A 26,882-nucleotide genomic window follows, 5' to 3' on the forward strand; every position below is an offset into this window, starting at 1 on the left:
GAAGCTGAATCAATGATGCGATAAACTCAGGGGTGAACCTCAGTTAAGCCTGGCACATTTCCGGTTCCGGGTGCCGTTGCGGGCGGGGGAAATCAGGCCTGGTAGAGTTCCAGTTCCGGGTCAGGCTGGGTGGTCGCCATGGTGACGGTGCTGGGGCGAGCCGGCCGGGCTCTGCGGGTTCTCAGTGGCCGCGGCGGGAGGCCCAGCCCCGGGCTGGGGGGAAGCTCTATGCTGATGGCAGCCCCGCTTTCAGCCGGTAAGTGAGGCCGCGGCGCCGCGCACTCTCTCTCCCCCCGCCGCCTGCACAGCCCTACTGACCCGACTCTCTGTCTCCACAGGTCCCGGGCAGGAGGCCGCGACTCCGGATACCCAGTACGGCCCGTACCCCAGTCACATCGCCAGCAGCCCGCTGCAAAAAGTCCTGCTGGCCTCAGGATCCGCACTCATGGCTTTATACAATCCGTACCGGCACGGTGAGAGAGAGAGAGAGAGAGAGCCCCCCGGGGGGCAGCGGGCTGCAAAACCAGCCTCTCACCCACAATGAAGGGCACTGGGGTGAGGGGTCACACTGAAGGACACTGGGGTGAGGGGTCACACTGAAGGACACTGGGGTGAGGGGTCACACTGAAGGACACTGGGGTGAGGGGTCACACTGAAGGACACTGGGGCGAGGGGTCACACTGAAGGACACTGGGGCGAGGGGTCACACTGAAGGGCACTGGGGTGAGGGGTCACACTGAAGGGCACTGGGGCGAGGGGTGGCACTGAAGGACACTGGGGCGAGGGGTGGCACTGAAGGACACTGGGGCGAGGGGTCACACTGAAGGACACTGGGGCGAGGGGTCACACTGAAGGACACTGGGGCGAGGGGTCACACTGAAGGACACTGGGGTGAGGGGTCACACTGAAGGACACTGGGGCGAGGGGTCACACTGAAGGGCACTGGGGCGAGGGGTCACACTGAAGGGCACTGGGGCGAGGGGTCACACTGAAGGGCACTGGGGTGAGGGGTCACACTGAAGGGCACTGGGGCGAGGGGTCACACTGAAGGGCACTGGGGCGAGGGGTCACACTGAAGGGCACTGGGGTGAGGGGTCACACTGAAGGACACTGGGGCGAGGGGTCGCACTGAAAGGCACTGGGGCGAGGGATCGCACTGAAGGGCACTGGGGCGAGGGATCGCACTGAAGGGCACTGGGGCGAGGGATCGCACTGAAGGGCACTGGGGCGAGGGGTCGCACTGGGGTGAGGGATCGCACTGGAGGGCACTGGGGTGAGGGATCGCACTGAAGGGCACTGGGGTGAGGGATCGCACACATGTATGGGTACTGGGGTGAGGGGGTCACTGCTGGGGAGGGGCCATGCTGCTGGGCACTGGGGTGAGGGGTCACTGCTGGGGAGGGGTCATGCTGCGGGGCACTGGGGTGAGGGGCCATGCTGCTGGGCACTGGGGTGAGGGGTCATGCTGCTGGGCACTGGGCTGAGGGGCCATGCTGCTGGCCACTGGGGTGAGGGGTCACTGCTGGGGAGCGGTCATGCTGCTGGGCACTGGGGCGAGGGGTCACTGCTGGGGAGGGGTCATGCTGCTGGGCACTGGAGTGAGGGGCCATGCTGCTGAGCACTGGGGTGAAGGATCACACTGATTCTGGATCCATTGGGTGGCTGGAGGGGCTCTGTAGCCAGTAACCCAGGGGAATGTAGATGTCTCGATGCTGCATGTGAGCAGGGTCAGCTTTGAATTTGAGTTTACTTTTGAAGATTGTACGAATTCTGACCTTTCCTCTCACACTGACATCACAGGAATAAGAATTCACTGTCCCGCCCCTAACCCCAGGATGGGCCACAGAATATCGATACAACACTGCAAGGATATTATCCCAAATAAACAACACTTTCCATCTCAAACCACCCCAACACCAGTGTAGGAAAAGTGACTGCAAATCTGTATAGAGCAAGATCCCACTAACAGCAATGTGGTAGTCACCAGATAATCTGTCACATGTGAGTATACCTGAGGAATGAATATAGTGCAGGGCACTGGGGTTGTTCCTGCTCCCCTGCCTTTCCTTTGAAATACCGCCATGGGATCTTTCTAATCCCCCTCCGCGAGTGGATGGAAACTCAGCTTTTAACATCTTATCTGAAAGGCAGCACTTCTGACAGTGCAGCACTCCCTCAGTACTGACCCTCTGACAGTGCAACACTCCCTCAGTACTGACCCTCTGACAGTGCAGCACTCCCTCAGTACTGACCCTCTGACAGTGCAGCACTCCCTCAGTACTGATCCTCTGACAGTGCGGCACTCCCTCAGCACTGACCCTCTGACAGTGCAGCACTCCCTCAGTACTGACCCTCTGACAGTGCAGCACACCCTCAGCACTGACCCTCTGACAGTGCGGCACTCCCTCAGCACTCACCCTCTAACAGTGCGGCACTCCCTCAGCACTGACCCTCTAACAGTGCGGCACTCCCTCAGCACTGACCCTCTGACAGTGCGGCACTCCCTCAGCACTGACCCTCTAACAGTGCGGCACTCCCTCAGCACTGACCCTCTGACAGTGCGGCACTCCCTCAGCACTGACCCTCTGACAGTGCGGCACTCCCTCAGCACTGACCTTCTGACAGTGCGGCACTCCCTCAGCACTGACCCTCTGACAGTGCGGCACTCCCTCAGCACTGACCTTCTGACAGTGCGGCACTCCCTCAGCACTGACCCTCTGACAGTGCGGCACTCCCTCACTATTGCACTGGAATGTCAGCCTGGATTTTTGTTTTTAAGCCCTGGAATGTGACTTGGCTGAAAGGATAGTTTTTCTCTGGTTAGTTGGGGAGCACGGCTGGTGTGAAGCCACTTTGTCATTCAGGCTTTTACTTGCTTTGGTTTCTTTTGGCTGCAGATATGGTGGCTGTTCTGGGAGAAACCACGGGCCTGTTAGCCATCCGAAAGCTGCGGGATGGAATGCGGAACCATCCGGAAGGAAACCAGATTCTACAGTACGTGCAGCTGAATATACTGTGTGTGGGTAAAAGGCAATAGTGTTTTTATTTACTCTCTGTAACTGTGAAAAGCTGAAATAGAAGAAGGAAGAACTGAGAATGCAAAACCTAAATATGGGATAGAATTCAGAGGACTCAGCGAGGCCGTACAGGGGTCAGAGGTCACTACAGCGAGCCCGGGACAGCGATCAGAGGTCAGTACAGCAAGTGAGGCGCAAGGGTCAGAGGTCAGTAGAGCGAGTGAGACGCAGGGGTCAGAGGGCTGGACAGTGAGTGAGGACAGTAAGAAGTTTAACAACACCAGGTTAAAGTCCAACAGGTTTATTTGGTAGCAAAAGCCACACAAGCTTTCGGAGCTGCAAGCCCCTTCTTCAGGTGAGTGGGAATTCTGTTCACAAACAGAGCATATAAAGACACAAACTCAATTTACATGAATAATGGTTGGAATGCGAATACTTACAACTAATCAAGTCTTTAAGAAACAAAACAGCATGAGTGGAGAGAGCATCAAGACAGGCTAAAAAGATGTGTATTGTCTCCAGACAAGACAGCCAGTGAAACTCTGTGGGGGTTACAAATAGTGTGCCATGAACCCAATATCCCGGTTGAGGCCGTCCTCGTGTGTGCGGAACTTGGCTATTAGTTTCTGCTCAGCGACTCTGCGCCGTCGTGTGTCGCGAAGGCCGCCTTGGAGAACGCTTACTCGAATATCAGAGGCCGAATGCCTGTGACCGCTGAAGTGCTCCCCAACAGGAAGAGAACAGTCTTGCCTGGTGATTGTCGAGCGGTGTTCATTCATCCGTTGTCGCAGCGTCTGCATAGTTTCCCCAATGTACCATGCCTCGGGACATCCTTTCTTGCAGCGTATCAGGTAGACAACGTTGGCCGAGTTGCAAGAGTATGTACCGTGTACCTGGTGGATGGTGTTCTCACGTGAGATGATGGCATCTGTGTCGATGATCCGGCAGGTCTTGCAGAGGTTGCTGTGGCAGGGTTGTGTGGTGTCGTGGTCACTGTACTCTTGAAGGCTGGGTAGTTTGCTGCGGACAATTGTCTGTTTGAGGTTGTGCGGTTGTTTGAAGGCAAGAAGTGGGGGTGTGGGGATGGCCTTGGCGAGATGTTCGTCTTCATCAATGACATGTTGAAGGCTCCGGAGGAGACGCCGTAGCTTCTCCGCTCCGGGGAAGTACTGGACAACGAAGGGTACTCTGTCCACTGTGTCCCGTGTTTGTCTTCTGAGGAGGTCGGTGCGGTTTTTCGCTGTGGCGCGTTGGAACTGTTGATCAATGAGTCGAGCGCCATATCCTGTTCTTAATAGGGCATCTTTCAGCGTCTGGAGGTGTCTGTTGCGATCCTCCTCATCCGAGCAGATCCTGTGTATACGGAGGGCTTGTCCGTAGGGGATGGCTTCTTTAACGTGTTTAGGATGGAAGCTGGAGAAGTGGAGCAAATTGAGTTTGTGTCTTTATATGCTCTGTTTGTGAACAGAATTCCCACTCACCTGAAGAAGGGGCTTGCAGCTCCGAAAGCTTGTGTGGCTTTTGCTACCAAATAAACCTGTTGGACTTTAACCTGGTGTTGTTAAACTTCTTACTGTGTTTACCCCAGTCCAACGCCGGCATCTCCACACAGTGAGTGAGGTGCAGAGGTCAGGGCAGTAAGGCCTTACAGGGGTCAGTGAGCAGGGCAGCGAGTGAGGCGCAGGGGTCAGAGGTCAGGACTGAATGAGGCGCAGGGGTCAGAGGGCAGGACAGCGAGTGAGGCGCAGGGGTCAGAGGGCAGGACAGCGAGTGAGGCGCAGGGGTCAGAGGGCAGGACAGCGAGTGAGGCGCAGGGGTCAGAGGGCAGGACAGCGAGTGAGGCGCAGGGGTCAGAGGGCAGGACAGCGAGTGAGGCGCAGGGGTCAGAGGGCAGGACAGCGAGTGAGGCGCAGGGGTCAGAGGGCAGGACAGCGAGTGAGGCGCAGGGGTCAGAGGGCAGGACAGCGAGTGAGGCGCAGGGGTCAGAGGGCAGGACAGCGAGTGAGGCGCAGGGGTCAGAGGGCAGGACAGCGAGTGAGGCGCAGGGGTCAGAGGGCAGGACAGCGAGTGAGGCGCAGGGGTCAGAGGGCAGGACAGCGAGTGAGGCGCAGGGGTCAGAGGGCAGGACAGCGAGTGAGGCGCAGGGGTCAGAGGGCAGGACAGCGAGTGAGGCGCAGGGGTCAGAGGGCAGGACAGCGAGTGAGGCGCAGGGGTCAGAGGGCAGGACAGCGAGTGAGGCGCAGGGGTCAGAGGGCAGGACAGCGAGTGAGGCGCAGGGTCAGAAGGCAGGACAGCGAGTGAGGCGCAGGGTCAGAAGGCAGGACAGTGAGTGAGACACGGGTCAGAGGGCAGGACAGCGAGCCCGGTGCAGGGATCAGAGGTCAGTACAGCGAGTGAGGTGCAGGGGTCAGAGGTATGGATTGAGTGAGATGCAGGGGTTAGAGGGCAGTATAGTGAGTGAGGCGCAAGGTCAGGAAAGTGAGGCCGTACAGGGGTCAGATGTCAGGGCAGCGAGTGAGGCGCGGGGGTCAGGGCAGCGCGGGGGTCAGGGCAGCGAGTGAGGCGCGGGGGTCAGAGGACAGGACAGGGAGTGAGGCGCGGGGGTCAGAGGGCTGCGTGGGGGTCAGAGGGCAGCGCGTGAGGTGCGGGGGTCAGAGGGCAGGGCAGGGAGTGAGGCGCGGGGGTCAGAGGGCAGGGCAGGGAGTGAGGCGCGGGGGTCAGAGGGCAAGGCAGGGAGTGAGGCGCGGGGGTCAGAGGGCAGGACGGAGTGAGGCGCTGGGGTCAGAGGGCAGGACAGGGAGTCAGGCGCGGGGGTCAGAGGGCAGGACAGGGAGTCAGGCGCGGGGGTCAGAGGGCAGGACAGGGAGTCAGGCGCGGGGGTCAGAGGGCAGGACAGGGAGTCAGGCGCGGGGGTCAGAGGGCAGGACAGGGAGTCAGGCGCGGGGGTCAGAGGGCAGGACAGGGAGTCAGGCGCGGGGGTCAGAGGGCAGGACAGGGAGTCAGGCGCGGGGGTCAGAGGGCAGGACAGGGAGTCAGGCGCGGGGGTCAGAGGGCAGGACAGGGAGTCAGGCGCGGGGGTCAGAGGGCAGGACAGGGAGTCAGGCGCGGGGGTCAGAGGGCAGGACAGGGAGTCAGGCGCGGGGGTCAGAGGGCAGGACAGGGAGTCAGGCGCGGGGGTCAGAGGGCAGGACAGGGAGTCAGGCGCGGGGGTCAGAGGGCAGGACAGGGAGTCAGGCGCGGGGGTCAGAGGGCAGGACAGGGAGTCAGGCGCGGGGGTCAGAGGGCAGGACAGGGAGTCAGGCGCGGGGGTCAGAGGGCAGGACAGGGAGTCAGGCGCGGGGGTCAGAGGGCAGGACAGGGAGTCAGGCGCGGGGGTCAGAGGGCAGGACAGGGAGTCAGGCGCGGGGGTCAGAGGGCAGGACAGGGAGTCAGGCGCGGGGGTCAGAGGGCAGGACACATGTACAGGTGTCAAAGGGCAGGATAGTGACTGAGGTGAAGTGGTCAGAGGGCAGGTTAGCAAATGAGGTACAGGTGTCAGAAGGCAGGACAGCGAGTGAGGCACGGGTCAGAGGGTAGGACAGCGAGTGAGATACAGGAGTCAGGACAGTGAGTGAGATACAGGAGTCAGGACAGTGAGTGAGATACAGGAGTCAGGACAGTGAGTGAGATACGGTGCTCAGAGGTCAGGACACAGAGGTACAGGGGTCAGAGGGCAGGACACGGAGGAAGGTTTCTCTGGTTTCAACAGAGGGAGGAGAGAATGTGTAGGATTGCAGATTCAGATCCCCTAGGAAACTGGGCATGTTTGTATATACACATTGATAAGATAGTGATTGAGGAGGGGGTAACTGGGTCTCAATGTCAGCACAGTGCATTGCCATCATCCCGTGCTGTTCCCACCATTGACAAGTTCAGGATTTCACTGTGTCCCTGGCTTTTTATCTTCCAGGGAGAGGCCGCGGATCAGTACTTCCACAATGGATTTGGCCAGCCTGAGAGAGTTACCGGAAGGAGCTTTTGGCAGAGAATATGTCCGCTTCCTTGATGTTAATGTGAGTGTGATGTTTTTCTGAGCTGTCCCCATCGCAGCTGGGGAAGTGAGAGAATATTGCGGTATTGAGCACCAATCAGGCATCATCAGCAGCGAAGTGAGTGCTTGCTGCAGATATTCAGGGAGTATAGACATCGAGTCACAGCAGCGTACACGTAGCTCTGTACCACACACAACACGTTTCATTGAATAGTATATTATCCACCCAATAGTTTCTGTCCTGTGTGTCGTAGAGAGAATGGGGGAAAGTTTAATCTGATTTGGTAGAGGCCTCAGCAGCAAGAAGAAATGTTCGGGTAGAAACATGATGCAGAGAATACTGGGAAAGGCAAACATCTCGAAAGAATAGTTCAGAAATAGGAGGGATCAGACAGTGGGAAATGGGAGGCAGTCTAAATGGATTTAGAGTCAATACATGTAATTTGCTGGAGCATGTTGGAACAGCTGCAGGCATAAGACAGCACAGTCAGCTTTGGTATAGTGATAACAGAGAACTGCCTCAAAAATAGGAGATGTTGGCCTAGTGGTAATGTCACTGAGCTAGTAATGATGTGGAGATGCCGGCGTTGGACTGGGGTAAACACAGTAAGAAGTTTAACAACACCAGGTTAAAGTCCAACAGGTTTATTTGGTAGCAAAAGCCACACAAGCTTTTGAGGCTCTAAGCCCCTTCTTCAGGTGAGTGGGAATTCTGTTCACAAACAGAACTTATAAAGACACAGACTCAATTTACATGAATAATGGTTGGAATGCGAATACTTACAACTAATCCAGTCTTTAAGAAACAAAACAATGGGAGTGGAGAGAGCATCAAGACAGGCTAAAAAGATGTGTATTGTCTCCAGACAAGACAGCCAGTGAAACTCTGCAGGTCCACGCAACTGTGGGAGTTACAAATAGTGTGACATGAACCCAATATCCCGGTTGAGGCCGTCCTTGTGTGTGCGGAACTTGGCTATCAGTTTCTGCTCAGCGACTCTGCGCTGTCGTGTGTCGCGAAGGCCGCCTTGGAGAACGCTTACCCGAATATCAGAGGCCGAATGCCCGTGACCGCTGAAGTGCTCCCCAACAGGAAGAGAACAGTCTTGCCTGGTGATTGTCGAGCGGTGTTCATTCATCCGTTGTCGCAGCGTCTGCATAGTTTCCCCAATGTACCATGCCTCGGGACATCCTTTCTTGCAGCGTATCAGGTAGACAACGTTGGCCGAGTTGCAAGAGTATGTACCATGTACCTGGTGGATGGTGTTCTCACGTGAGATGATGGCATCTGTGTCGATGATCCGGCAGGTCTTGCAGAGGTTGCTGTGGCAGGGTTGTGTGGTGTCTTGGTCACTGTTCTCCTGAAGGCTGGGTAGTTTGCTGCGGACAATGGTCTGTTTGAGGTTGTGCGGTTGTTTGAAGGCAAGAAGTGGGGGTGTGGGGATGGCCTTGGCGAGATGTTCGTCTTCATCAATGACATGTTGAAGGCTCCGGAGGAGATGCCGTAGCTTCTCCGCTCCGGGGAAGTACTGGACAACGAAGGGTACTCTGTCCACTGTGTCCCGTGTTTGTCTTCTGAGGACGTCGGTGCGGTTTTTCGCTGTGGCGCGTTGGAACTGTTGATCAATGAGTCTAGCGCCATATCCTGTTCTTATGAGGGCATCTTTCAGCGTCTGGAGGTGTCTGTTGCGATCCTCCTCATCCGAGCAGATCCTGTGTATACGGAGGGCTTGTCCGTAGGGGATGGCTTCTTTAACGTGTTTAGGGTGGAAGCTGGAGAAGTGGAGCATCGTGAGGTTATCCGTGGGCTTGCGGTACAGTGAAGTGCTGAGGTGACCGTCCTTAATGGAGTGCGTGTGTCCAAGAATGCAACCGATTCCGGAGAGTAGTCCATGGTGAGCCTGATGGTGGGATGGAACTTGTTGATGTCATCATAGAGTTGTTTCAGTGATTGTTCACCATGAGTCCAAAGGAAGAAAATGTCATCGATGTATCTGGTGTATAGCATCGGTTGAAGGTCCCGTGCGGTGAAGAAGTCTTGTTCGAACCTGTGCATGAAGATGTTGGCATATTGAGGTGCAAATTTGGTCCCCATGGCTGTTCCGTGTGTCTGGATGAAGAACTGGTTGTTGAAGGTGAAGATATTGTGGTCCAGGATGAAGCGGATGAGATGTAAAATTGCATCTGGAAACTGGCAGTTGTTGGCGCTGAGCACTGAGGCCGTTGCAGCAATGCCATCGTCATAGTGGTAATGTCACTGAGCTAGTAATCCAGAGGCCCAGGCTAATGCTCTGGGGAAATGGGTTCAAATCTCACCATGGCAGCTGGTGGAATTTAACATTGTCAGTAAATCTGGAATCTGATGTTTGATTGTGAACTATCACTGATTATCGTCCTTTAGAGATGAGAATCGGACCTCTTTACAATGCCTTGTCAGTGATGCCCATATCCCATGAAATAAGAAATACAAACTACAAACTCTGTAAAATATCGGGAAGATGAATGAGGATGGCAGGTATTGATGAAAGAAGTGATTATAGTATAGTCAAAGAGAGAGGCTGCTTCAGATTAATGGGTGGAGTTATTGGGTGTAAACAATAGTGCGAAGGAGGGAGAGGAACAAATGTTCAGGTGTATTAGAGAGAAATGGAAGAGTTACAGAGTAAGAATGATGAGGAACATTAATTCCCCGGTTTATAAACTGGGATAGTAACAGTATAAACTGTAAAACCCGGGAGGAATTCCTGAAATGTGGATAAGGAGACTTCCTTGATCAGTGTCTAGCCCAAAAGCGAAGGAAGCGGTCAGTGCTGGATGTCATTCTGGGGAATGATAAGATGGTAAGATATAGGCACAGGAGGATGCCACTCGGCTCCTTGAGCCTGTTCCATTCACTAAGACCATGGCTGATCTGATTGGAGCTTCAACTTCATTTTTCTGCCTATCTCCCAGAATCCTTCACTTTATAGATCAACAATCTGTCTAACTCAACCTTCAATATATTCAATAGGCCAGTCTCTACAACTCTCTGCGAGAGGGGATTCCAGGGACACTCAGAGAAGAAATGTGGTCCATTGCACGCAGAGGCAGGAGGATTTGTAAAGGAGAATAGGGAAATGGTGGAGAAACTAACCAGTTGCTTTGCGTCTGTCTTCATGGAGGAAGATACAGAAAATCTCTCAGAAATACCAGGGAACCGAGGGGCTTATGAAAATAAGGAACTGGAAGAAAGAGGTAGGACTCAAAAAATAAATTGGATTGAAAGTGGATCAATCCCCTGGACCTGATGAACTACATCCCAGGAAAACAGAAGTACAGACCTGTTTATTACTGTCACGTATTGTGATAGAGTGAAAAGTATTGTTTCTTGTGTGCAATATCGTTCATAGAATACATAGGGCAGAAGCAAAGGAGAGGGTGCAGAATGTAGTGTTGCAGTCATAGCTAGGGTGCAGAGAAAGATCAGCTTAATATATGGTAGGTCCAATTAAAAGTCTGGCAGCAGGGAAAAAGCTGTTCTTGAGTCGGTTGGTACGTGTTTTCAGACTTTTGTATCTTTTTCCTGATGGAAGAAGGTGGAAGAGTGTACGTCCAGGGTGCGTGTGGTCCTTGATTATGCTTGCTGCCTTTCCGAGGCAGCGGGAAGTGTAGACAGAGTCAGTGCATGGGAGGCTGGTTTGAGTGATGGACTGGGCTTCGTTCATGGCCCTTTGTAGTTTCTTGCGGCCTTGGCCAGGGCAGGAACCATACCAAGTTGTGATATATCCAGAAAAGATGCTTTCCACAGTGCATCTGTAAAAGTAGGTGAGATTTGTAATGGATATGCCAAATTTCCTTAGCCTCCTGAGGAAGCTGAGGCACTGCTGGGCTTTCTTAACTATAGTGTCGGTGTGGAGAGAACAGGACAGGTTGTTGGTGATCTTGACACCTAGAAACCTGAAGCTCTCGACCATTTCTACTTCACCCCGATTGATGTAGACAGGAGCATGTTCTCTACTACGCTTCCTGAAGTCGATGACAATCTCCTTCGTTTTGCTGACATTAAGGGAGAGATTATTGTCACCACACCAGTTCACCAGATTCTCTATCTCTTTCCTGTACTCTGTCTCATCTTGTTTGAGATCTGACCCACTATGGTGGTGTCATCGGCAAACTTGAAAATGGAGTTGGAGCGGAATTTGGCCACACAGCCACATGTGTACAAGGAGTATAGTAGTTTGACATTGGTTAGTAGAGAAAATATTAGAATCTATTATAAAGGTTATGATAACTAGACACTTGGAAGATAATGATATGATTGGGCAATCTGAATTTATGAAAGGGAAACCATGTTTGACAAACCTGTTGGGAGATTTTACAGGATTTTACCTGTAGCATTTAGAAAGGACAGCCAGTAGATGTAGGGATGTGGTTTATTTGGATTTTCAGAATACTTCTGATAAGGTCCTACACAGGAGGTTACTAAACAAAGTTAGGACACGTGGGTTTCGGGGAAACGTACTGCTGTGGATTGAGAATGGGTTAACAGAGAGAAAACAGTCGTTCTCAGGCTGTCAGCCTCTCACTACTGGGGTACGGCAAGGAGTAGTTCCAGGGCCACAGCTGTTCATGATCTATATGAATGATTTGGATGTGGGAATCAAATGTAATATTTCAGATTTGCCGATGATACAAAACTAGGTGGGAATGCGAGTTGTGAGAAGGATGCAAGGAAGCTTCAAAGGGATTTGGACAGGTTTCGTGAGTTGGCAAGAACATGCAGGTGGAATATAATGTGGATAAGTGTAGAAAATACAGAAGCAGTGCATTAAATAGTGAGTGGTTGGCAAGTGCTGAAGTCCAAAGGGACTTGGGTGACCTTGTTCATGAGTCACAGATACCTAGCTTCAGGGACGATTAGGAAGGGAAATGGTATGTTAGCCTTTATTGCAAGAGGATTTGAGTACAAAAGCTGCAATTATATAGAGGTTTGGGTACAGTTTTGGCCTCCTTATTTAAGGAAAGATGTGCTTGCCATTGAGGGAGTGCAATGAAGGTTCACCAGATTGATTCCTGGGATGACGGGATTGGGTTATGAGGAGAGATTGAGGAGACTGGCCCTGTATTCTAAGAGTTTATAAGAATGAGAGGTGAGCTCATTGAAACTTACAAAATTCTTAGAGTTTGACAGGGTGGATGTGGATAGGATATTTTCCCTGGCTGGTGAGTCCAGAACCAGGGAACAGAGTCTCGGAATGAGAGACAGACTGTTTAAGACTGAGATGAGGAGGAATTTCTTCACTCGAGCGATGAATTCCCCAGAGGGCTCTGGAAACTCAATCACAGAATAGGTTCAAGAAAGAAATCAATAAGACTTCTGGATGCACATGACATCAAAAGATATGGGATAGCATGGGAAAATGGGGTTGAAGTAGATCTAGTTGAATGGCAGAAAAAGTCCAATGGGCTGAAAGGCTTCCTCTTGCTCCTGTGTTTCTAAATTCTTCCTCATCCCCATCTTTTCTGGAAGACCCTTGACTTTTAAAAGTGTGTCCTCTTCTTTGAGGTTCCCACACCAAGGGAAATATCCTCCCAAAGTCTTGCATGTTTTAATAAGATCACCTCTTAGTCTTCTAAACTCCAGTGAGTGCAGGCCCAACCTGCTCAACCTTCCCCCACAAGCCCTCAACTGCATCCAATACAAATACATTCTACCTGAAGCAAGGAGACTAAATCTGTGCACGGTTCAGAAGGTGCAGTCCCTGAAGCCTGGGGAATTGTGGCTTCTGTCTGTGGGAATTGACTGACCCTCTGACAATGCAGCACTCCCTCGGCGGCGCAGCGCTCCCTTGGCGGCGGTGCCGCGGCGCTCCCTCGGCCGCGGCGGCCAATTGGAATCTTTTCCAATAATTTCCCTTCCACTGACATAAGGTTCACCAGCCTATAATTTCCTGGATTACCCCTGCTGCCCTTCTTAAACAATGGAACAACATTGGCTATCCTCCAGTCCTCTAGAACTTCACCTGTAGCCAATGAGAATACAAAGATTCCTGTCAAGGCCCCAGCAATTTCCGCCATTGCCTCCCTCAGTATTCTTGAGTAGATCCCATCAGGCTCTGAGGACTTATCTACTTTAATGCTTTTTAAGATGCCTTTTTAATATTGACATGACCCAAAATATCTACACACCCTACCCTAGGCTCCTCATCCATCAAGTCCCTCTCTTTGGTGAATACTGAGGCAAAGTACTCATTTAGTATCTCGCCTATTTGATCTGGTTCCATGCATAGGTTCCCTCCACTATTCTTGAGTGGACCAACCCTTTCCCTGGCTCCCCTCTTGCTTTTTGCATACATATAAAGTACCTTAATATTTTCCTTTGTCCTGTTTGCCAAGAACTTTTCATGACCCCTTTTAGTCTTCCTAACTCCTTCCTTAAGTTCCTTCCTAATTTCTTTATATTCTTCAAGGACTTCATCTGTCCTAACCCTTTTAGACCTTAAGAATGCTTCCTCCTTTTTGACAAGGCTCATAATATCCCTCGTTATCCAGGGTTCCCGATACTTGCCACACTTGTCCTTCATCCTCACAGGCACATGCCGGTCCTGAATTCCAATCAACTGACATTTGAAAGACTCCCACATGTCGGATGTTGATTTACCCTCAAACAGCCTCCCCCAATCTACCCTCTCCAGATCCTGCCTAATGTTGTTGTAGTCTTCCCCCAATTTAACACCTTCACCTGAGGACCACTCTGGTCCTTATCCACAAGCACCTTTAAACTTGTGGAATTATCATGATTCCCGAAATGCTCTCCTGCTGAAACTTCAATCACCTGGCCGGGCTCATTCCCCAATACCAGGTCTAATATTGCTCCTTCCCGAGTTGGGCTATTTACACACTGCTTCAAGAACCCCTCCTGACGCTCCTTACAAATTCTGCTCCACTCAAACCCCTAGCAGTAAGTGTGTCTCAATCGATATAGGGCAAGTTAAAATCACCCACCACAACAACCCTGTTGTTTTGGCATCTTTCCAAAATCTGTCTGCATATCTGTTCCTCTCTCCTGCTGGCTGTTGGGAGGCCTGTAATAAACCCCCAACATTGTGACTGCACTCTTCTTGTTCCTGAGCTCTATCCATACTATCTCTCTGCCTGAACCCTCCGAGGTGTCCACCCTCAGTACAGCTGTGATATTCTCCTTAATCAGTAATGCAATTCCCCCACCCCTTTACATCCCCCTCCGTCCTGCCTGAAGAATCTAAATCCTGGAATGTTTAGACCTCACAACTGTATGTCACTCCCTCAGTACTGGCTGTCTGACAGTGTGGCAATCATTCTGTACTGATTGTCTGATAGTGCGGCACTCCCTCAATACTGACCCTCTGACAGTGCGGCACTTCCTCTATACTGACAGTGCGGCACTCCTTCAGTACTGACCCTCTGACAGTGCAGCACTCCCTCCGCACTGACCCTCTGACAGTGTGGCACTCCCTCAGTACTGACCCTCTGACAGTGCGGCACTCCCTCAGCACTGACCCTCGGACAGTGCGGCACTCCCTCAGTACTGACCCTCTGACAGTGCGGCACACCCTCAGTACAGACCCTCTGACAGTGCGGCACTCCCTCAGTACAGACCCTCTGACAGTGCGGCACTCCCTCAGCACTGACCCTCGGACAGTGCGGCACTCCCTCAGTACAGACCCTCTGACAGTGCGGCACTCCCTCAGTACAGACCCTCTGACAGTGCGGCACTCCCTCAGCACTGACCCTCGGACAGTGCGGCACTCCCTCAGTACAGACCCTCTGACAGTGCGGCACTCCCTCAGTACAGACCCTCTGACAGTGCGGCACTCCCTCAGCACTGACCCTCGGACAGTGCGGCACTCCCTCAGTACAGACCCTCGGACAGTGCGGCACTCCCTCAGTACTGACCCTCTGACAGTGCGGCACTCCCTCAGTACAGACCCTCTGACAGTGCGGCACTCCCTCAGTACTGACCTTGTGACAGTGCGGCAGTCCCTCAGTGGTGCTTTGGGTGTGTTGATCTGGATTTTGGGTCCGGTCCCTGGAGTGGGACTTATGCACATGATCCCCTGATGTAGAGGCCTGCTTACTGAACCTCAGGTGAAACATCAATGTTAAATAATCCACTCTGCTAGTTTGGAATGTGAGTCAGCGTAATTCTGTAAAGCTGCAATTAAGAGTTAGTGTTTATTGTGAATCAACCAGACAACGCCAATGAAAGTAACAGCACCTTGGAGAAGAATAACTCCAGAGGAAAGTGGTCAAGGGGGATCAAGCAGCAGTGGGGAATTATGGAGTCCTTCTGGGTTCATGTGTTAAGATGGGCTGAATGGCCTGACTTGTCTATAATTATCTTGTGGGAGATAATGCTCAGAAATGCAATACTCTGCGGAGGGGCGCAGTCCCGCTCAGTCCAACACGGAGTCTCAGCACATGATTCCCTTTTTGTTTTCCAGCAAGTTACTCCTGACAGTCGGATGCCGGTGAAGTTTGTTGATGACGAGGAACTTGCCTACGTGATCCAGCGGTATCGCGAAGTGCATGACTTCATGCACACCTTGCTGGGCATGCCCACAAACATACTCAGTAAGTGCCAGAGCGTGAGACTGTTTGTCTATTCATCAGGTTACAGCATGTCACCATCTTATAAGATCATTTCTTACTGTAGCGTACCTGCAGTGAGCATTTAACAGAGACTTGTTAGCCCCTGAGCCTTTCACTCTCCATCCATACCAGAATAGCAATTAGAAATGATAGACATAAAATTGTACCTGTTAGCTATCTGCTGGATGAAAATAGCAGCTAAAACTGATGGATTAACAGTTCCCTTTCTCCACTGGCTGGAAGTGGGTATGTGAACATCCAGATTGGGGGAAGTCATCAGCAATGCATGAGTAGAGAACGTGTGAAACACCTTTAAATTAACATGGGATAAATACATATTGAAAATCAGACTTAACAAGTGATTAACAAATGGATTGGAAAGGCTGGAGAAGACAAATGATCTGCTATCCTGCAGAACGAAAACCATTGGCATAAATACAGGAAAATATAGAAGCGCATTAAAAAGGCAAAGGGAGAGCCAGGAAAAGCAGAAGCAAAATTTAACAGTAATATTTCTCTCGTATCATAACCAGAAGAGGGCAGTCTCAGTAAAGACAGACAGAAACACAATCAAAGTTCAACACGAGACAGTGAATGTGCCGAATGCTCACTTAGTCCAAACAAGATGCTGTTTGATACCGTTGTCACCGACAGAGATAACCATAGTCAGCAACCTCCGCATCTCTGAGATTAAAATCATAGACCGGCCAAGCAGCTGTAAACAAATAAATGCCAGGGGAGAGCTGGGATTCCTGCTGGCAAAGACTAATGGGAGAGTTGTTAGTTCCTGACGCTGAGCAACTTACTAGATGAATATGTTGGAAACCGGATAACAGGAGACAAAGCAGACCGAGGCATGAACAAGGTAAAGCAGCTACAGGAAAGCTGGAACAAGTCATCGTGTCCGTGGAGAGAAGCAACATTCGGACATTCCCTCCATCAAAACTCAGAAAACCTTCCAAACTGAACAAAATAAAGTAATTCACAGACAGGAAATAAACCCGCAAAGGTACATAGGGAAAGGAGAGTGATTGGTGGAAAATAGGAGACCGTTAAATTGCAGGAATGGAAGCACAAGATGTGAGGAGGCAGATTGAGAGAGACCGGAGGAATAGAGCTAAATAACCCAGAGACTGTCACTGAGGCCAGGGTTAAATCTAATTTACATCAACCTGCTCCACTCCAAAGCTCAGCACAAAGTGCTTAATGCTGCAGATGATGAGGTCAGTTAGTTCAGCTGGCTAGACTATGATGCAGAACGGCAGAGGTTCGAAGCCCGTACGGCTGTGGGAGCTCAGGGACACCCTGCTCCTCACTTAGCCAAATGATTGCAGAGTGGTACCCCCTCAAGATAAAAATAAGGAATTGTATTCTGAATGGGGAGAGATTCCTATGGGCCTTTGTGAACCAAGGCTTCAAACTGGGACCTCAGGAATCTCAGAATGAATTGGATAAAATTTGAGAGTGGACAGAGAGGGCTAATAAACAACAAATAGAAGCTTATGTGAAAGAGGGGGAATGGACAACACACACTGTGGAGGGTGAAGCAACTCGGTGACTCAACATTTGAACAAGTTTAACTTGGCAGAACACCAAACAATAAAACCAGCTGGGTGTGGAACTAGAATCAGAGATAAATCAGTGAGCATTGTGATCAAAACTATACAGTGCCCACCCCCGCGCGCCTGCCCCCGCGCACAGATATGAGAATGCTGCTTCAATGCGGGAAGCAGAGAAAACTCTGAAGGCGGCATGTAGCCCTAAGGAGTTTGATTGATGTTGAGAGGGAAGGAGCCGCAACCGAGCTTTAGTGGCTAAAGAATGGAAATTGGGAGGAGAGGGAGTTAGGAGTGTGCTGAGCAGGAAAAGAGGTGGACTGGGATATAGAATATCCAGAGTGACGAGCGTCAGGACGGGGAGCAGACGCCGGGACGGGGAGCAGACGCCGGGACGGGACGGGGAGCAGACGCCGGGACGGGACGGGGATCAGACGCCGGGACGGGGATCAGACGCCGGGACGGGACGGGGATCAGACGCCGGGACGGGACGGGGATCAGACGCCGGGACGGGACGGGGATCAGACGCCGGGACGGGACGGGGATCAGACGCCGGGACGGGACGGGGATCAGACGCCGGGACGGGACGGGGATCAGACGCCGGGACGGGACGGGGATCAGACGCCGGGACGGGACGGGGATCAGACGCCGGGACGGGGATCAGACGCCGGGACGGGACGGGGATCAGACGCCGGGACGGGACGGGGATCAGACGCCGGGACGGGACGGGGATCAGACGCCGGGACGGGACGGGGATCAGACGCCGGGACGGGACGGGGATCAGACGCCGGGACGGGACGGGGATCAGACGCCGGGACGGGACGGGGATCAGACGCCGGGACGGGACGGGGATCAGACGCCGGGACGGGACGGGGATCAGACGCCGGGACGGGACGGGGATCAGACGCCGGGGCGGGACGGGGATCAGACGCCGGGGCGGGACGGGGATCAGACGCCGGGGCGGGACGGGGATCAGACGCCGGGGCGGGGCGGGGAGCAGACGCCGGGGCGGGGCGGGGAGCAGACGCCGGGGCGGGGCGGGGAGCAGACGCCGGGGCGGGGAGCAGACGCCGGGGCGGGGAGCAGACGCCGGGGCGGGGAGCAGACGCCGGGGCGGGGCGGGGAGCAGACGCCGGGGCGGGGCGGGGAGCAGACGCCGGGGCGGGGCGGGGAGCAGACGCCGGGGCGGGGCGGGGAGCAGACGCCGGGACGGGGAGCAGACGCCGGGGCGGGGCGGGGAGCAGACGCCGGGGCGGGGCGGGGAGCAGACGCCGGGGCGGGGCGGGGAGCAGACACCGGGGCGGGGAGCAGACGCCGGGACGGGACGGGGAGCAGACGCCGGGGCGGGACGGGGATCAGACGCCGGGACGGGACGGGGATCAGACGCCGGGACGGGACGGGGAGCAGACGCCGGGACGGGACGGGGATCAGACGCCGGGACGGGACGGGGATCAGACGCCGGGACGGGACGGGGATCAGACGCCGGGACGGGACGGGGATCAGACGCCGGGACGGGACGGGGATCAGACGCCGGGACGGGACGGGGATCAGACGCCGGGACGGGACGGGGATCAGACGCCGGGGCGGGACGGGGATCAGACGCCGGGGCGGGACGGGGATCAGACGCCGGGGCGGGACGGGGATCAGACGCCGGGGCGGGGCGGGGAGCAGACGCCGGGGCGGGGCGGGGAGCAGACGCCGGGGCGGGGAGCAGACGCCGGGGCGGGGAGCAGACGCCGGGGCGGGGAGCAGACGCCGGGGCGGGGCGGGGAGCAGACGCCGGGGCGGGGCGGGGAGCAGACGCCGGGGCGGGGCGGGGAGCAGACGCCGGGGCGGGGCGGGGAGCAGACGCCGGGACGGGGAGCAGACGCCGGGGCGGGGCGGGGAGCAGACGCCGGGGCGGGGCGGGGAGCAGACGCCGGGGCGGGGCGGGGAGCAGACACCGGGGCGGGGAGCAGACGCCGGGACGGGACGGGGAGCAGACGCCGGGGCGGGACGGGGATCAGACGCCGGGACGGGACGGGGATCAGACGCCGGGACGGGACGGGGAGCAGACGCCGGGACGGGACGGGGAGCAGACGCCGGGACGGGACGGGGAGCAGACGCCGGGGCGGGGCGGGGAGCAGACGCCGGGGCGGGGCGGGGAGCAGACGCCGGGGCGGGGCGGGGAGCAGACGCCGGGGCGGGGCGGGGAGCAGACGCCGGGGCGGGGCGGGGAGCAGACGCCGGGGCGGGGCGGGGAGCAGACGCCGGGACGGGGCGGGGAGCAGACGCCGGGGCGGGGCGGGGAGCAGACGCCGGGGCGGGGCGGGGAGCAGACACCGGGGCGGGGAGCAGACGCCGGGACGGGACGGGGAGCAGACGCCGGGGCGGGACGGGGAGCAGACGCCGGGACGGGACGGGGAGCAGACGCCGGGACGGGACGGGGAGCAGACGCCGGGACGGGACGGGGAGCAGACGCCGGGGCGGGACGGGGAGCAGACGCCGGGGCGGGACGGGGAGCAGACGCCGGGACGGGACGGGGAGCAGACGCCGGGACGGGACGGGGAGCAGACGCCGGGACGGGACGGGGAGCAGACGCCGGGACGGGACGGGGAGCAGACGCCGGGACGGGGCGGGGAGCAGACGCCGGGACGGGGAGCAGACGCCGGGACGGGGCGGGGAGCAGACGCCGGGACGGGGCGGGGAGCAGAGGCCGGGGCGGGGCGGGGAGCAGAGGCCGGGGCGGGGCGGGGAGCAGACGCCGGGGCGGGGCGGGGAGCAGACACCGGGGCGGGGCGGGGAGCAGACGCCGGGGCGGGACGGGGAGCAGACGCCGGGGCGGGACGGGGAGCAGACGCCGGGGCGGGACGGGGAGCAGACGCCGGGGCGGGACGGGGAGCAGACGCCGGGGCGGGGAGGGGGGGGGGGGGGGGGAGGTAACTGGGGGTAACGTAGATGCGACCTGATAGAAGTCTACAAGATTATGAGGGGCATGGACAGAGTGGATAGTCAGAAGCTTTTTCCCAGGGTGGAAGTCAATGTAACTGGTTTGATTAGTAAGTCTGCGGACGACACAAAGGTTGGTGGATTTGCGGATAGCGATGAGGACCATCAGAGAATACAGCAGGCTATAGATCGGTTAGAGACTTGGGCGGAGAGATGGCAGATGGAGTTTAATCTGGGCAAATGTGAGGTAATGCATTTTGGGAGGCCTAATACAGATAGGAAATATACAGTAAATGGCAGAACCCTTCAGAGTATTGATAGGCAAAGGGATCTGGGTGTACAGGTACACAGGTCACTGAAAGCGGCAATGCAGGTGGAGAAGGTAGTCAAGAAGGCATACGGCATGCTTGCCTTCATCGGCCGGGGCATTGAGTTTAAAAATTGGCAAATCATGTTGCAACTTTATAGAACCTTAGTTAGACCGCACTTGGAATATAGTGTTCAATTCTGGTCGCCACACTACCAGAAGGATGTGGAGGCTTTGTAGAGGGTACAGAAAATATTTCCCAGGATGTTGCCTGGTTGGAGGGAGGGCATTAGCTATGAGGAGACGTTGGAGAAACTTGGTTTGTTCTCACTGGAAAGACAGAGATTGAGGGGAGACCTGATAGAAGTCTACAAGATTATGAGAGGCATGGACAGAGTGGATAGTCAGAAGCTTTTTCCCAGGGTGGAAGAGTCAATTATTAGGGGGCACAGGTTTCAAGGAGATGTACGAGGCAGATGTTTTACACAGAGAGTAGTGGGTGTCTGGAACTCATTTCCGGGGAATGTAGTGGAAGTGGATACGGTAGTGACTACTAAGGGGCATCTTGACAAATACAGGAATAGGATGGGAATAGAGGGGTATGGTCCCCGGAAGGGTAGGGAGTTTTAGTTAAGTCGGGCAGCATGGTCAGTGCAGGCTTGGAGGGCCGAAGGGCCTGTTCCTGTGCTGTAGTTTTCTTTGTTCTTTGTAAATGTAACTGGTTTGATTAATAAGTTTGTGGACGACTCAAAGGTTGGTGGATTTGCGGAAAGCAATGAGGACCATCAGAGGATACAGCAGGATATAGATCGGTTGAAGAAAAAAAGGAGAGGCTGGAGAAAGTTGGTTTGTTCTCACCGGAACGACGGAGGTTGAGGGGAGACCTGATAGAAGTCTACAAGATTATGAGGGGCATGGACAGAGTGGATAGTCAGAAGCTTTTTCCCAGGGTGGAAGTCAATTACTAGGGGGCACAGGTTTAAGGTGCGAGGGGCAAGGTTTAAAGGAGATGTCCAAAGATGTGCGGGTTAGGTTGATTGGCCAGGTTAAAAATTGCCCCTTAGAGTCCTGAGATGCATAGGTTAGAGGGATTAGTGAGCAAAATATGTGGGGGTAGGGCCTGGGTGGGATTGTGGTCGGTGCAGACTCGATGGGCCGAATGGCCTCCTTCTGCACTGTAGGGTTTCTATGATTTCTATGATGATTACGAGGCAAGTTTTTTTACACAGAGAGTAGTGGGTGCCTGGAACTTGCTGCCGGGGGAGGTAGTAGAAGCAGATATGATGATGACTTTTAAGGGGCGTCTGGACAAATACATGAATAGGAGGCAGATGAACTCAGGGCATGGATGGGTATGTGGGACTGGGATATTATTGCAATAACTGAAACATGGCTAAGGGAGGGACAGGACTGGAAGCTCAATGTTCCAGGGTACAGATGCTATAGGAAAGATAGAACAGGAGGTAAGCGAGGAGGGGGAGTTGCACTTTTGATGAGGGAAAACATACGGCAGTACTGAGAGGGGATATATCCAAGGGTTCGGCCACTGAGTCTATATGGGTAGAACTGAGAAATAAGAAGGGGGAAATCATTTTGATCGGGTTGTACTCTCGGCCCCCAAATAGTTGGCGGGAAATTGAGGAGCAAATATGTAAGGAGATGACAGATAGCTCCAAGAAAAATAGGGTGGTAATAGTCGAAGATTTTAATTTTCCCAACATTGGCTGGGACAGCCATAGTATTAGAGGGTTGGATGGAGAGATATTTGTTGAATGTATTCAGGAGGAATTTATCATTCAGTATGTGGATGGCCCGACTGAAGAGGGGGCAAAACTTGACCTCCTCTTGGGAAATAAGGAAGGGCAGGTGACAGAAGTGTTAGTGAGGGATCACTTTGGGACCAGTGATCATAATTCTATTAGTTTTAAGATAGCTATGGAGAATGATGGGTGTGGCCCAAAAGTTAAAATTCTAAATTGGGGCAAGGCCAATTTTAATGGTAATAGGCAGGAACTTTCAAAAGTTAATTGGGGGAGTCTGTGGGAAGGCAATGGGACATCTGGTAAGTGGCACGCTTTCAAAAGTGTGTTAACCAGGGTTCAGGGTAAACACATTCATCTTCGAGTGAAGGGCAAGGCAGAAGTAGGGAACTCTGGATAACTCGGGATATTGAGGCCCTGGTTATAGACAGCTGGGATCAAGCGAATCCCTTGAAGGGTATTAGGGGGTGCCGGAGTAGAGTTAAGAGAGAAATCAGGAGGGCAAAAAGGGGACACGAGATTGTTTTGGCAGATAAGGCAAAGGAGAATCCAAAGAGCTTCTACAAATACATAAAAGAGCAAAAGAGTAACAAAGGAGAGAGTAGGGCCTCTTAAGGATCAACAAGGTTATCTATGTGCGGATCCACAAGAGATGGGTGAGATCCTAAATGAATATTTCTCACCAGTATTTACTGTTGAGAAAAGCATGGATGTTAGGGAACTTGGGGAAATAAATAGTGATATCTTGAAGAGTGTCCATATCACAGAGAAGAAGGTGCTGGAAGTCTTAAAGCGCAACAAGGTAGATAAATCTGCGGGACCTGATGAGGTATATCCCAGGACATTGTGGGAGGCTAGGGAGGAAATTGCGGGTCCCCAAGCCGAGATATTTGAATCATCGATAGTCACAGGTGAGGTGCCTGAAGATTGGAGAGTGGCAAATGTTGTGCCTTCGTTTAAAAAGGGCTGCAGGGAAAAGCCTGGGAACTGCAGGCCAGTTAGCCTCACATCTGTGGTGGGTAAGTTGTTGGAAGGTATTTTGAGAGACAGGATCTACAGGCATTTAGAGACGCAAGGACTGATTAGGGACAGTCAGCATGGCTTTGTGAGTGGAAAATCATGTCTCTCGAATTTAATTGAGTTTTTTGAAGGGGTAACCAAGAAGGTGGATGACGGCAGTGCAGTTGATATCTACATGGACATTCGCAAGGCCTTTGACAAGGGACTGCATGGTAGGTTGTTGCATAAGGTAAAATCTCACGAGGTTCAGGGTGAGGTATCCAAATGGATACAAAATTGGCTTCTTGACAGAAGCTGGAGGGTGGTTGTAGAGGGTTGTTTTTCAAACTGGGGGCCTGTGACCAGCGGTGTGCCTCAGGGATCAGTGCTGGGTCCACTGTTATTTGTCATTTATATTAATGATTTGGATGAGAATATGGGAGGCATGGTTAGTAAGTTTGCAAATGACAAGATTGGTGGCATAGTGGACAGTGAAGAAAGTTATCTTGGATTGCAACGGGATCTTGATCGATTGGGCCAGTGGGCTGACGAATGGCAGATGGAGTTTAATTTAGAAAAATGCGAGGTGATGCATTTTGGTAGATTGAACCAGGGCAGGACTTACTCAGTTAATGGTAGGGAATTGGGGAGAGTTACAGAACAAAGAGACCTCGGGGTACATGTTCATAGCTCCTTGAAAGTGGAGTCACAGGTGGACAGAGTGGTGAAGAAGGCATTCAGCATGCTTGGTTTCATCGGTCAGAACATTGAATACAGGAGTTGGGAGGTCTTGTTGAAGTTGTACAAGACATTGGTAAGGCCGCACTTGGAATACTGTGTACAGTTCTGGTCACCCTATTATAGAAAGGATATTATTAAACTAGAAAGAGTGCAGAAAAGATTTACTAGGATGCTACCGGGACTTGATGGATTGAGTTATAAGGAGAGGCTGGATAGACTAGGACTTTTTTTTCTGGAGCGTAGGAGGCTGAGGGGTGATCATATAGAGGTCTATAAAATAATGAGGGGCACAGATCAGCCAGATAGTCAATATCTTTTCCCAAAGGTAGGGGAGTCTAAAACTAAGGGCATAGTTTGAGGTGAGAGGGGAGAGATACAAAAGTGTCCAGAGGGGCAATTTCTTCACACAGAGGGTGGTGAGTGTCTGGAACAAGCAGCCAGAGGTCATAGTAGAGGCGGGTACAATTTTGTCTTTTAAGAAGCATTTAGACAGTTACATGGGTACGATGTGTACAGAGGGATATGGACCAAATGCGGGCAATTGGAATTAGCTTAGGGGTTTAAAAAAAAGGGCGGCATGGGCAAGTTGGGCCGAAGGGCCTGTTTCCATGCTGTAAACCTCTATGATATTGCTGCAAAAGCAATTATTCATTTTGGGACTCTTTGCTTGCTGAAGGGTGATTTGCTGGAGATCGGAGATTGTGAAGGGATTAAAGTTTAAAGATTAAAGTTCAAACTAATAACAAATTTAGGACCTGACTTCAGGAACGTCTTTCAGGCTCCCTGAACAACTAACACACATTCCTCATTGTGATGGAGCCAAAATCCCTGGAGTTATTGAAAGAAACAATTGTAACTATGGGAGAGAGAGGGATCGATAAATTAATGCAAGTCAATTAACCACCCTCATCGATTGCAGCTTGGTACAACAAATGTGGCCATTTTACAGTGTGCCTGGGCAGAGAGCAGAAAGCTGTTCCACACTCGTCAGGTAAATAGCAATCTGCCTTTGAGCTGTCACTCATTTGGGAAATGAATATCAATTTACCTTCAGCAAAGTGCAAAATTGTCCCTCATGTTTGCTAGCTGATTTAAGATGGGCTGTACCAAAACTGGCTTGCCTGGGGTTCTGTTCTCTACAATTTCCAGGTTGTCCCTAACACTGTTGTTTTGCTGTACTTAACAGGTGAGGTGGCAGTGAAATGGTTTGAGGCGGTGCAGACTGGTCTGCCTATGTGCATTCTAGGAGCTGTGTTTGGCCCTCTGCTCCTCTCTGGCAGGTGAGTATTTTTTTGCTCTGAGAATTTATTTTGATTTGAGACAAAATTGGAGCTGCCCCCTGAAGGGAGGGCTTGGCATTTCCATGCTGTTGTGCCAGTCATTGACATTCCTGCTGAGACATCCAGCTGCATTCCTGTTAACTGAAGAAGCTTTGCTCTAGTTACACAGAACGCCTCCACTATTAACCATTCTCTCTCTGACCGTGGGGATACTCCACAGCTCACTTGTTTTGTCCTGGCCTTGCTGCTATACTTGTCTAGTGGATAATGACCTGGTTATTACTGGATATAGAGACTGGTCTGGTAAATATTTTCTCAATGTGTCACTGTTAAGCTCAGCTTTTATATCCTGAGAAGTTGGTGAGGGGTTATTTAAATTGATTGACTTGCTTGGTCTCTTTGGGCTGTTAGGAGTCAGCTACATTGTGCATATGAGCAGACACGGTGGCGCAGTGGTTAGCACTGCTGCTTCACAGCTCCAGGGTCCCGGGTTCGATTCCCGGCTCGGGTCACTGTCTGTGTGGAGTTTGCACATTCTCCTCGTGTCTGCGTGGGTTTCCTCCGGGTGCTCCGGTTTCCTCCCACAGTCCAAAGATGTGCGGGTTAGGTTGATTGGTCAGGTTAAAAATTGCCCCTTAGAGTCCTGGGATGTGTAGGTTAGAGGGATTAGCGGGTAAATATGTGGGGGTAGGGCCTGGGTGGGATTGTGGTCGGTGCAGACTCGATGGGCCGAATGGCCTCCTTCTGCACTGTAGGGTTTCTATTAAAAAAAAAGACTAAGGTTCAGCAACATACCTTTTCGAAAGGATGCTAGTGAACTAGTTGGGTTTTCTATATTAACTATTTCCAGGTTTTTAAAAGTGGTGGAATTTGAATGCTCAACCTGGATGTGTATTCCACTAACACAGCCATGTACAACTAAACACACAGATGTCAGCTATAAAGTAACAATGAGCACTTTGCCTGTGTTGTGACCACATTAAACACCTCCCATTAGGCCAAGTGTTTGAACATCTGCTTTACCCTGACAGGACTGATAGGGTCTGGCAGGGGTTCGAGGGGAGGAGATACTTGACTGATGATAACTTGCTCTTTCTTGTCTCCCCAACAGGAAGATGCAGGTTTTAGCCACAGATTTAATCCCATGGGCTGTGCGGTGTGGCAGAGCTGCCCAATGTATGATGAATTTCTACTATGAGAAACGATGGGAGCAGAGCCTCGAGTCACTGAGAGAAGAGATTGGCATTGTCCCCTCACCCACCGTTCAAACATAACAGCAAGGTGCCTTTCACTGCTGGAGGATAAATTGAATGGCAACAGCCTTGTGCTTTTATTAAATATGAATCCTTCAGCAGTCAATGGGGGGGGGGGGGGGGGGTCGTGTTGGAGCAGAGGGGACTGAGTGTGAATATGAAACTGATACGTGCAGACCCAGTGCCCCCTGTCCAGGAATGATACTTTGGGCTGGCTATGTGAATTGATTGGTTCCCTGGGGGATAGTGTTCTGTATCTGTCAGGCAGCTCCATCTTCTAGAATTATTGGAAGAATAAACATTAACATTCACACCTCTCTTAGGAACTGCTGGATGATAAAGTTTGTTTCAGGGCTGGTTACTGCTGACTGTCATCTACAGGGTTTACTGATGGACTGCAC

The 26,882-nt window shown here is 53.0% G+C and overlaps 1 protein-coding gene across 1 annotated transcript; it reads left to right on the forward strand.

Annotated features, from left to right (window-relative positions):
• The first annotated feature begins 72 nt into the window (after positions 1–72).
• Positions 73–26,799, forward strand: coq4 (coenzyme Q4 homolog (S. cerevisiae)). Its single transcript, XM_078226714.1, has 7 exons — positions 73–256; positions 339–473; positions 2,898–2,994; positions 6,967–7,069; positions 15,510–15,639; positions 25,135–25,228; positions 26,340–26,799. Exons 1-7 carry the CDS (start codon positions 139–141, stop codon positions 26,500–26,502), a joined length of 840 nt encoding a protein of 279 aa, XP_078082840.1. The 5' UTR covers positions 73–138; the 3' UTR covers positions 26,503–26,799.
• Positions 26,800–26,882: the final 83 nt, after the last annotated feature.

Source organism: Mustelus asterias, chromosome 13, assembly GCF_964213995.1.
Source record: "Mustelus asterias chromosome 13, sMusAst1.hap1.1, whole genome shotgun sequence".
NCBI lineage: Eukaryota > Metazoa > Chordata > Chondrichthyes > Carcharhiniformes > Triakidae > Mustelus > Mustelus asterias.